This window comes from Triticum aestivum, chromosome 2A (genome assembly GCF_018294505.1).
Source record: "Triticum aestivum cultivar Chinese Spring chromosome 2A, IWGSC CS RefSeq v2.1, whole genome shotgun sequence".
Classification (NCBI taxonomy): domain Eukaryota; kingdom Viridiplantae; phylum Streptophyta; class Magnoliopsida; order Poales; family Poaceae; genus Triticum; species Triticum aestivum.
In genome coordinates, this window is record NC_057797.1 from 8,543,650 (window position 1) to 8,555,561 (window position 11,912).

At 50.9% G+C, this 11,912-nt stretch overlaps 1 protein-coding gene across 1 annotated transcript; it reads left to right on the top strand.

Annotated features, from left to right (window-relative positions):
• Nucleotides 1–4,871: 4,871 nt before the first annotated feature.
• On the top strand, nucleotides 4,872–11,263 carry LOC123191287 (cell number regulator 2-like). Its single transcript, XM_044604099.1, has 3 exons — nucleotides 4,872–4,944; nucleotides 10,687–10,758; nucleotides 10,971–11,263. Exons 1-3 carry the CDS (start codon nucleotides 4,872–4,874, stop codon nucleotides 11,261–11,263), a joined length of 438 nt encoding a protein of 145 aa, XP_044460034.1.
• Nucleotides 11,264–11,912: the final 649 nt, after the last annotated feature.

The window sequence follows — 11,912 nt, forward strand, 5'->3', positions numbered from 1 at the left end:
TTCCAATTTTTCAACAGCTCGTCTATTTCCTCGTCGCTCCTCGTACGCGGGCGTCCTCGGGGTTCGGTTTCACCATCGAATAGATCCTTGCATTTTCTCCACGGGTCATCGTCGCGAAGCCACCTTCGATGTCCCATGAACACGGTTTTCGAAGACCCGGGATCTCTATCTAGCTGGCGATATGTTGTGTCATCCTTGCACCTGACGCATCCAGAAAATCCCTGGACCACCTGCCCCGCGACATATCCGTAACCGAGATAGTCGTGCACCGTCATGAGCAGCGCGGCTCTCATAGGGAAATATTCTTTCTCTGCGGCGTCCCACTTATTGGCTGGCATTTTCCACAGCGTGTCAAGCTCCTCTTTCAGCAGCCCCAGATATAGATTGATGTCGTTCCCTGGTTGTTTCGGCCCTTCAATTAGCATACTCATGTGAATGTACTTCCTCTTCATGCACAACCAGGGGGGAAGGTTGTACATCCACACAAACATAGGCCAGGTGCTATGTGTGCTTCTCTGGCTGCCAAACGGATTGACTCCATCGGTGCTCGCACCCAGCACGATGTTCCTTGGATCGTTCCCAAATTCTAGGTCTTCGAAGTTCAACGCTTGCCACTGGCTCGCATCCTTAGCGTGACTCGGCATCTTGTCTTTTTTATCTATCTCCGGATCATTTGCGTCATCTTCTCGCTTCTTCTCCTCCCTATCCGCGTGCCAAAGCAGGAGCTTTGCTACCTTAGGGTCCGTGAAATACCGCTGCAGACGAGGAATGAACGGAAAGTACCACACCACTTTTCGAGGAGCTTTCTTCCTCTTCTTGTATCGAGTGACGCCGCACACCGGACATATGGTAGACTCCGCGTGCTCGTCCCGATAAATGATGCAATTGTTCATGCACACATGGTATTTCACGTGCGGTAAATCCAGAGGACACACGATTTTCTTCGCCTCCTCCAAACTGGTCGGGCACTTGTTCCCCTTGGGAAGACGTTCGTGCCAGAATGACATGTTCTCGTCGAAGCATGCGTCGGTCATTTTGTATTTTACCTTCATCTCCAGAGCCATGAGCGTTACTTTCAGGCGGGTATCCTCGGGCCTGCATCCTTCATACAATGGAGTAACTGCGTCTGACTCAAGTTGATCCATCTTGGATTTCTCACGGGCGGCAGCTCTTGCGTTATCCGTCTGCTTGAGAAGCAGCTCTTGAATATGAGGGTCCTGCACCCAGCCCATCGATGGTCCAGCATCGTCTGCTCCGCCGGCATCATCATCTTCATGATCATGCCCGTCGTCTGCTCCGGCATCTTCCTCATCATCATATCCTGCATCTTCTACATGATGACTGTGTACAGCATCACCGTCGTGATCATCTCCTGGGGATTCTTCGTCTTCTCGCCCGCCCGAGCCGCGGTGGTTGTCTTGCTGCCCTTCCTCATTTCTTGCCCGGCCCCCATGGACGACTTCATAGTCATCTTCATCACCTTGCCACCGATAGCCATCCATGAAACCACGCAAGAGCAGGTGGTCCCGCACCTGCCCGGATTCCGGGTCCGCAATAAGGCTCTTCAGCTTGCATCTTCGACACGGACATCTTATCTCCGTCTCGTTCTTTTGAAGCATCTCGGCCTTCACGGACCTCAAAAACCTATTCACGATGCCTTCGGTCATCATGCGGACCATGGTCGCCTGCGGGGTAGAGCAAAACGATATTTTAGAACCAAGAAAAAATTTGGCATGACTTTCCCTAAAAATAGGACCAAAAAGAATGCTTAATGCCAAAATTCTCGCCGAAACAGAAATGAATCAACATTCCGGCAAAATATTGGCAACTATCGCATTTCAAATACCGGTACACCTCCAAACACAAACACATATGCAACACCACAAATATATGCAACACGACGAACATACATAGATCTAGCTAGGTCATAAAAAGTGCATGTGCACATTGTTGTAGGGAGAACAACATAAATATAGCTTCCCCCCTTACTTACCTATCAAAACAAGGTAATTTAACCACTTAAATTGAATGAATCTATGGTGGAAATGAGGTGAAAAAGAGGAGGCACCCGAGACAAGGAGGAGGTGGAGAGAATGAAGTGGGGAGAAAGTGAGTGTGGGTAGGAGAGGCTGTCCAAAATATCTTGTTGCTGCCCACTTACTAATGGCGCACCAACTCTAAATGCGCCATTACTAATCCAGGTTACTAATGGCGCACCTTCTGATGGTGCGCCATTAGTAGTTTTGCAAAAAAAAACATACTAATGGCGCACAGTGCGCCATTACTAGTTTAAACTAGTAATGGCGCACGGTGGAACAGTGCGCCATTAGTAGTTTTGTAAAAAAGGGAATAAAAAATATAATAAAAAAACAACATTAGTGGCGCACTTTCCGGCAGGTGCGCCATTACTAGTTACAACTAGTAATGGTGCACTGTGTCTGGATGCGCCATTAGTATGTTTGGACAGGCGCACTAGTTAAAAAAAATTAATACTAATGGCGCACCCTGGGCCAGGTGCGCCATTAGTAGTTTCAACTCTAATGGCGTATCAGAAGGTGGTGCGCCACCGCTTGTCTGGTGCGCCATTAGTGTCAATTCCATCTATAGCCCTTTTTCTAGTAGTGTTTCATGTGCTAGATGTCTCAATTATATGCTTTGTCCAGGCTCACATGCTTAGGTTTTGGTATGAACTTCATACCGGTTTTGCCATGTTCATGATTTACTTAGGGATTAAATCAATCGCTAATGTGCTAACTTTTCAAACAATTCAAAAACTTCATTTTAGGTACTTTCTGATTCAAGACTTTGCTGCAACATTGAAACCATCCCATTTATGGGGACACATAAAAGATAAGGTAGATGTTAATACATTTTTATACACTTGGTTAAAGTTTGACTTTGATCAAAGCTAATATTATTCTTAAATAAAAACCGAGAGAGTACCACATTGTTTGGTCGTTTAGTATCTATCAATCTGAATCATTGAATCTGCTGGTTAGACGGGTAATATTTGCACACGTCCCTGCTGTAAAAGGCCGTGACTTTTAACCTTTTGAATGCAAGGCCGTGACTTTGTCTGAAAGTGACTCCACGCACTAGTGTCTAATACTGAGTCGTTGCTATCGATGTCAACCGATTGCCCGTAGGTGAACGAGGATCCAGCCACGGAGCCACACGTCCGGCCGGCATCTCTGAAAGAAGGTCCTTGCTACTGTACTAGCTAGCCAGCGCACCGACCGAATTATTTCCAGCAGAAAAGAGACATCGCCGGTGACTCCCCTTGCTAGTGCGTGGTGTCACTTCAGGTAAAGCCGCGGCCGTCGTCCTCAGGAGCGGACAGCACACACAACCTAGAAACAGGCAGGAATCTCTCCCTCCCCCCCCCCCCCCCCCCCCCCCCCGGCCCCCGCGTCGCTCCTGCAGGGGCGACTCGGGCGGCGCCAACCCTAGCACGCCACCGGCCTCTCTCCACCTTCTCCTCTACCTCATCGCCACCCGAGGGGGTCGCCGGCAAGCCGCGCGGCCGCCGGGGAAGGTGGCGGCGAGGATTTGCCTGCTCTGTCGCGCGGGGAGGGGGGGGGGGGCTCTGGAGTTGAGGCGGCGGCCTCGGGTGGTGGCGCGACGCCGTTCTCAGCCAGCGGCGGCCGCGCGTGCTGGCCGGCTGCCTTGGCCGCGCGGGCGGCAAGGTGGCGGCGGGTGGAGGCTGCTGGACGCTGGGCTGCGGGGGCCCCCGTCCGGATCTGACGCCTCCGCCTTCAACACTCAGATCCCCTTTCAGATCCGGTCTTCAGTCGTCCCAGGCGCCGTGTTTGAAGCTGGGGTTGGGGGCGGTGTAGTGCCCGGAGAAATCCAGGCCGACTCAGCCGGCCACGACCGTGGCGACACCCGCGGGCGCCGTCCGCTATCTGTAGGCGCCGTTTTGGTACTTCCCTCCCCCTTTTTGCCTTTCTCCACTGCTCGTTTCTGGGCGAAAGCCAAACTCCCTCTGGATTGGGTGGAAGCGACGCCCGTGGCGCTGTCTCCTTCATGAACGTGCCTCCTTTGGTGAGTTTTGGGGCGATGACGAGTCTGCTTCGTTGGTAGGCGTTCGAGGGTTGCGTGGTTGGAGTCTGCGGTGTTTTGGGCTTCCTCCATTGCAGCTTTGTCATCAACAGTCTCGCGCCGTGCATTTGCTTCTCCTCGTGTGCAGTTCCCTCTCAGTGCCAAGGTTCCCCCTTGTTGAGCCCGGCGTTGCATGTTGGCGGTGCTCTGGTTTGGTCTTCCCGGTGGCAACGGTGGCAGTTATTCATCTTAGCTCTTGGGAGAGCGTCTGTATCTTCCGACGGATCGGCACCTCATGCCAGGCGAGGGGGCAGGGAGCCCCTTTCGGAGATGGAGGAGGTTGTATCCGTTTTGGTCGTAGCCCATGGAGCTGACAACATATTCTTCCAATCTGCTAGTGGTGTCTCCTCAAGGCCTTCCTGGTGTCACTGAGCGATGAATTGTGATCGGTGGAGGGCTTCATCCTCTTCAAGCTGCTCCTGGGCTTTAGTTTTCTTCATCTTTGCTTGTAGGTTGTATGAAGCTAGCTAGCTGTTGCAGAGCACTATGTATCTCTTAGCTGTTTTGTTTTTCTGCTCCAGTAAGTGGGTTGATGCTGTAATCCTGACCGGTTGATGGCTTTGTTAATTCAAAGGTGGGCTCGACTTGAGCCTTCATTCTAAAAAAAGAGAAACGGGCCGGAATAACCCACCGGCTCCGGCCGCCCTTAAATACACGCCCCACCACAGACACGGTCATACACACACACACAAGAACGACAAGCTTCTTTCTGGTTGTCCGGCGAGCTCCTACAACCGCGAGTCTCGTGGTGCGGGTGGCGAGGCAGCCCCATGGCCAGCCGCAATGTTAACGGCGCGGCATGGTCCACGGGCCTCTGCGGCTGCTGCGACGACGTCGGTGGCTGTTAGACTGTATAGCCTCTGTATTTACACGTGTATATTGTAACGTTGTATCCCTCTCATTATATATAAGTGATAAGACACCCCTGAAGGGTTGTGCTGGTTTCCCCCAAACCTATTGTCTCACATGGTATCAGACTAGGTTACGTACGCTTCCTCCCAAACCCTTGCCAGCACCGCCGCCGCCACCGCCGCCGCATCGTCTCTCTCTCCGGATCGCATCGCCACCATGTCTTGCGCTGCTGCATCCGGATCCACCACCGCCGGCTTCTTGCCGGCCTCCCTCGCGGCGCTTCTATCCCGGCCGCTGGACGCCGCCCCTATGCAGGCTCCGCTCGGGCCGCAGAGCGTGGGATCCCTCTTCGCGCTTCCACCGGCTGCCTCGTTGCCCGGACGGATGCTTGCGGTGCACACCGCCGCCACCCCATCCGCCCCTTCTGCCGCGACCGCCGTCTTGCCTCTTCCGCTGGTGGCGGAGTCCGCCATGATGGCGGGTCTTGCGGCGTCGGCCCCGACCGCCGCGCCCTCTGCACCCGCGCCGGCTGCGCCTCTGACTGTCTCCACGGTGTCCGCACCTCAGCCAGTCTCCTCGATGGGATCGCAGCCGCCGCCGCCGTTTCACTTCGGCCATCTCATCATCATTAAGTTGTCATCGGACAATTACATCTTCTGGCGAGCGCAGGTTCTTCCGCTCCTTGGGAGCCATTACCTGCTTGGCTAAGTCGACAGCTCTCTCCCTTGCCCGCCCGCGCTGGTGGACAGCGTGCACAGTCCGGTCTATAATCCGGCTCACCGTGTCTGGATGGGGCAGGATCAGGCGAACCTCTCCTCCATCTAGGCGTCGCTCTCTCCGCTGTCGCCGGGCTTGTCGTCTTCGCTAAGACGTCTCATGAGGCATGGACCATCGTCGAGCGCTCGTTTGTGGCGCAGTCATAGGCGCGTGTTTTTGCGCTTCGCCGTCGGCTTGGCGAGTGTGAGAAGCTTGACTCCACGGCCGCGGAGTTCTATAACAAGGTCAAGGGCCTTGCTGACACGTTGGCCTCCATTGGACAACCGCTCACCGATTCCGAGTTCAACTCCTTCATCGTCAATGGGCTCGACGAGGAGTATGATGCTTTGGTTGAGATCATTAACGAGCGGGGCAACTCAACTCCCATGATGGCACATGAGGTTTACTCTTGCCTCCTCCTCACTGAGCAGCGTGTCGAGGCGCGCCGCTCCAAGGCCAGTCACGGCTCCCTCTCTACGAACGCCGCCACTAAGGGTGGCCGCAACTCGTCCAAGGGGCTTCCGCCTGCTTCGTCTTCATCATCTTCGGTTCCCCCCGCGTCTGCAACCATACCAGGGGCAGGTGGTTGACGCGTGTGTCAGTTGTGTGGCTTTGAGGGGCACTGGGCCTCCAAGTGTCACAAACGCTTCGAGCGGAGTTTTCTTGGTCTTGGCAATGATGGCAAGGACACACACAACTTTGCACGTCAGGTTGCCATGGCTGATCGTCCTGCGCCGCAGAAGCAACAAGGACAACAAGGACACACTCAATCCTACTCCATCGATCCCCACTGGTACATGGACTCTGGGGTGATGGAGCACCTGACGAGCAAGATGGGGAAGCTTCACACTCATGAACCCTATCATGGCTCTGACAAGATCCACACCGCCAATGGAGCAGGTATGCACATCTCTCATATTGGTCAAGTATCTCTTCTCACTAGACATGCCAATAGGAGTCTTCAGCTTCGCAATGTTCTAAGAGTTCCATCTGTGACACATGTAATCTTCTTTCAGTTCCTAAACTCACATGTGATAATAATGTGCTTTGTGAATTTCATCATTTTGATCTTTTTATTAAGGATCGGGGCACGAGGGACATTCTTCTTAGTGGGCGGCTGTGCCAAGGCCTCTACCGTCTGGAGCATCCTGGCGCCGATCGTGTTTTCAGTGGAGTTCGGGTATCTCCATCACAGTGGCATGCTCGTCTTGGTCACCCGGCCACACCTATCGTCCGTCATGTTTTGCGTCGTCATGAGCTTCCTAGCATGTCTAGTAATAAAGATGTAGCAGTGTGTGATGCTATTCAGCAGGGGAAGAGTCATCAACTTCCTTTTTCGGAGTCCAGTCCTGAGGTGAAACATCCTTTAGAACTTGTGTTTTCAGATGTCTGGGGTCCTGCTCAAACTTCTGTCTGTGGTCACAATTATTATATCAGCTTCATTGATGCTTATAGTCGCTTTACCTGGCTTTATCTTATTAAACGTAAATCTGATATGTTCGACATTTTTGTTCAGTTTCAAAAACATGTTGAACGCCTTCTCAACCACAAAATTGTTCATGTCCAGTCGGACTGGGGGGGGGGGGGCGAGTATCGCAATCTCAACTCCTTTTTTCAGTCGCTTGGGATCGCTCACCGTTTAGCATGTCCACATACACATTAGCAGAATGGTTCAGTAGAACGTAAGCATCGTCACATTGTTGAAGCTGGTCTTACTCTTTTGGCCCATGCATCGGTTCCTTTTCGCTTTTGGAGTGATGCTTTCACCACTGCATGTTTTCTCATCAACCGTACTCCTACTCGTGTTTTGAACATGAAGACTCCCATTGAAGTTCTCGTTAATGAACAACCCGATTACACTTTCTTCAAGGTTTTTGGGTGCGCCTGTTGGCCGCATCTCCATCCATATAACAAGCGCAAGCTTGAGTTTTGCTAAAAGAAGTTTATTTTTCTTGGTTACAACTCTCTTCATAAAGGATACAAATGTCTTCATGTTCTCACTAATCGTGTTTATATATCTCGGGATGTCGTATTTGATGAGCATGTTTTTCCCTTTGCCAAACTTCCCGTGTCCACCGATGAACCACCATCCATGCATTCATCCTCTATTGCCTCTGACCAATTTGATGATGTTGCATATTCTCCTATATTGTTGCCTAATCATGGTGCAGGCACCGGACGTGGGGCTTGCTTGGAGATTTTAGAGGCACCCTCGCCTTCTTCGTCGCCCTCGCCTCAATTGACGGCACCTCCAATTGTGCACGTCGATCGCATGGCGCCGCTGCATGGCCTCGAGTCTCGTGCCCATGTACGACCCCTCGATGACTCGGTGCTGCTGCCCGCCTCATCGCCCCTGGCCTCTGGGCCTGCTTCGTCGCCCGCCCGGCCCATGACGCCGGCCACGCCTACCGCGCCTGGGCCGGCCTTGCTTCTGGAGACCGGGCCACTGTCCCTGGGACCGGCCTCTCCCGGGCCGTCGCCTATCACCGGATCTCCCGAGTCTCCTGGCACCGGGTCCCCCGCGTCGTCGCAGCCACCGCCTGGTCCCCTGCTGACCAGGCCATCTCCGTCGCCTTCGCCCAGCCCGGCTCCTGCTGTTGGCTCTTCTGGCGCTTCTCCGCCGTCATCAACAACTTCGACGGCTCCGGCTGCTGCTCTACATCCACATACGTGCAGCCGTAGTGGCATTTTTTAGCCTAAGCAATGTCACGATGGTACAGTTGCCTGGTTACCTGCATGCATGACTGCTGCCCTTGCGGATCCTCCTCCGAGCCGCGCATGTATCAAGCTACTATGCGCATTCCTCATTGGAGAGAGGCCATGGAGCAGGAGTATGAAGCTCTCATTCGCAATAAGACATGGACTCTTCTTCCTCCACCGTCGCGGGTTAATGTCATTGATTCTAAATGGGTTTTTAAAGTGAAGAGGCATTCTGATGGGTCCATTGAGCGCTACAAAGCTCGTCTTGTTGCTCGTGGTTTTCGACAACGTTTTGGTCTTGACTATGAAGACACCTTCAGTCCAGTGGTCAAGCCTACTACCACCAGGCTTCTTCTCTCTCTTGTTGTTACCCGAGTTGGTTTCTTCGTCAGCTTGATGTCCAAAATGCCTTCCTCCATGGTGTGTTGGAGGAGGAGGTATATATGCGCCAGCCTCCCGGTTTTTCTGATCCGGATCGTCCTGATCATCTCTGTCGTCTGTCCAAGGCACTTTATGGTCTGAAGCAAGCCCCCCGTGCTCGGCATGCTCGTCTTGCAATGGCTCTTCATGCTCATGGTTTTGCATCGTCTACTGCTGACTCCTCACTATTTCTTCTACAGAGGCCTGAGGTTACTATGTACTTGTTGGTCTATGTGGATGATATTATTCTGGTCAGTTCCTCTCAGTCGGCTGCTACTGCTCTTGTTCGCTCACTTGGTGCTGATTTTGCGGTCAAGGACCTTGGGAAGCTTCACTACTTCCTTGGTGTGGAGGTTACTTCTCGGGCTGATGGTCTTGTCATGACGCAGTAGAAGTACTCCTTGGATTTGTTGCAGCGGGCTGGAATGCTTAAGTGCAAACCGACGGCTACACCCATGCATGTCTACCACTGACAAGATCACTGCTGTTGATGGTGAGCTTCTGTCTTCTGCTGATGCGACAGTTTACAGGAGTATTGTTGGTGGTCTTCAGTACTTGACGATCACACGACCGGACATCTCTTTTGCTGTCAATCGAGTTTGCCAGTATCTGCAGTCACCCCGTGACACTCATTGGTCTGCTGTTAAGCGCATCTTGCGCTACATTCGATTCACGGTGTCTCACGGTTTGCATATTCAACCGACCTCCTCTGGATGTCTCTCAGCATATTCTGATGCGGATTGGGCTGGCAATCCGGATGACCAGCGATCTACGGGGGGTTATGCTGTGTTCTTTGGTTCTAATCTGATCGCCTGGAGTGCTCGGAAACAGGCCACTGTCTCACGTAGCAGTACTGAAGCTGAGTATAAGGCTGTGGCCAATGCCACTTCGGAGATTATCTGAGTACAGTCATTGCTTCGGGAATTGGGTATATCCCAACCACAGTCTCCTGTCCTTTGGTGTGATAACATCGATGCTACATACCTCTCTGCAAATCCGGTATTCCATGCCCGAACGAAACACATTGAAATTGACTATCACTTTGTGCGTGAACGTGTCTCTCAGAAGCAACTACAGATCAAGTTCATCTCTTCCAAGGATCAACTTGCAGACATCTTCACCAAGCTATTGCCTCTACCACAGTTTGAGGCTTGCCGGCGCAATCTTACCTTTCTAGATTCTTTAGGAAGTGGCTAAGATTGAGGGAGGATGTTAGACTATATAGCCTCTGTATTTACACGTGTATATTGTAACGTTCCATCCCTCTCATTATATATATGTGATAGGGCACCTTAGAGGGTTGTGCCGGTTTCCCCCAAACCTATTGTCTCACAGTGGCTGTAAGCTTAGCTTCATCCTCCCCGGTCAACTAGAGCAACACTGCTACTCCCTCTCTATACCTGTGATGAATAACGCTTCATATATAATTTGCTCAACACTAAGACACGCTCTGAAACAAACCAAGAAGGAAGCCGTTCGATGAAACTAGAAAAAAAATTACTCACAGTTTTCACAGGGTCCCTTTTACCTCCTCTTTGCATATGAGAGATAAGAGTATGTAATAGATCCTAGCCTTTGATTTTACTAAGTGGTGGGTCTAAGTCGTTGTTACTTTGTTACCTCCGGTTTAAAAAGAAGAGGTAGGAGGGGCCATGTTAAACTTGCTCCTATATAATAGATCTGAGATGTTGATTTTATTAAGCAGTGGGTTCAAGTAATTCTTACCATCTTAACTTCCATGTGAAAAGAAGAGATAAGAGAACCACTGTTAAAATTGCTCAAAAAGAGACTGGAAACATACTGCTATAAAAAACTAGAAACCATTTGTCATGATCGGCCTGCGTGTCCTGGATGCAGGCTTCCTCACCTGGTGCTTCCCGTGCATCACCTTTGGGAGGATCGCCGAGATCGTCGATGAGGGGGAGATACGTGAGTTTTCTTTGTCTCTCTATTAGTACTTCCTCTGTGAACTATTATACCAAGACATTTTAGATCACTAGAGATGGTACTACCTTTTTTTTTGCGATAACTACTAGTCTACTATACTACTTTTAATAAATAACTGAGCGATCGAGGGGTAACTTGTTGTGGGGTTGATGTGCGTGCATAATTGGTGGCCGGCCGGGATGATCGCTCATCAGCATGCTGTGCGAGCGGGTCCTTGTACGTGCTGATGTGCATGACCACGGGGTTGGGCATGGGTCTCTACTCCTGCTTCTACCGGTACAAGCTGCGGAGGGCCTACGGGCTCGCGGAGAAGCCCTGCGCCGACTGCTGCGTCCACTTCTTCTGCGGGGCCTGCGCCCTCTGCCAGGGGTACCGCGAGCTCAAGAACCGGGGATTCCAGATGCACTTGGGATGGCAAGCCAACGCCGCGAGGATGGGGATGGGGATGACCGTCGCGCCCCACGTGGACCCCGGGATGACTCGTTAATCACTTACTAGTAAGCATGCACGTGCAACGCACGTCTCGCCTAACACATATAATCATATATAGGATAACTTTTCCCCAAAAAGATATACGATAAGCTTCTTGAATTTTTGAAATTTCACACAAAGTGTATAGTACCAAATTCTTGTTGCATACATTTTTTTAACAACCTCTCATTTATTCAATCAAAGTATGCAGGATTCTTTGCCGAGATAAAGTGTCTCATACATAATTTGAAACATCATTCTTCATGAATCAATATTCCTCTTGAATCAAATATCACAGATCAAGAAACCAAGTTCTTCCATATATAATAAGCTCTCTCATCTCAGGAATTAATCATACAAAAACATCTCAAGCTTTACTCCACTACTCCACTTTATGTACCAGCACAGTTCAAACGGAAATCAACCATTGTTCAAATACAAAAGGTAAGAGAGCCTAAACAGACATTACCGTGTTTCAAGTTGTGCCTTGAATTACTTAGTCCACCTTTCATAAACAAAGATGTTCTGGACATGCATGGTCTCCGACATATAATATATAATTTTGTCCGTCACTTTTTGTATGTACGTTAATACAATAATTACAAAAATATGTTTTCATGAAAATTTGCTGATATATTTTCACCTAAACAATCTGAATACTCTTT

Coding starts and splice junctions, on each gene's coding strand:
- LOC123191287 (XM_044604099.1), top strand. CDS start 4,872: ATGGCCAGCCGCAATGTTAACGGCGCGGCATGGTCCACGGGCCTCTGC. Junction 4,945..10,686: donor CTGCGACGACGTCGGTGGCT/GTTAGACTGTAT, acceptor TCCTGGATGCAG/GCTTCCTCACCTGGTGCTTC. Junction 10,759..10,970: donor CGTCGATGAGGGGGAGATAC/GTGAGTTTTCTT, acceptor ATCGCTCATCAG/CATGCTGTGCGAGCGGGTCC.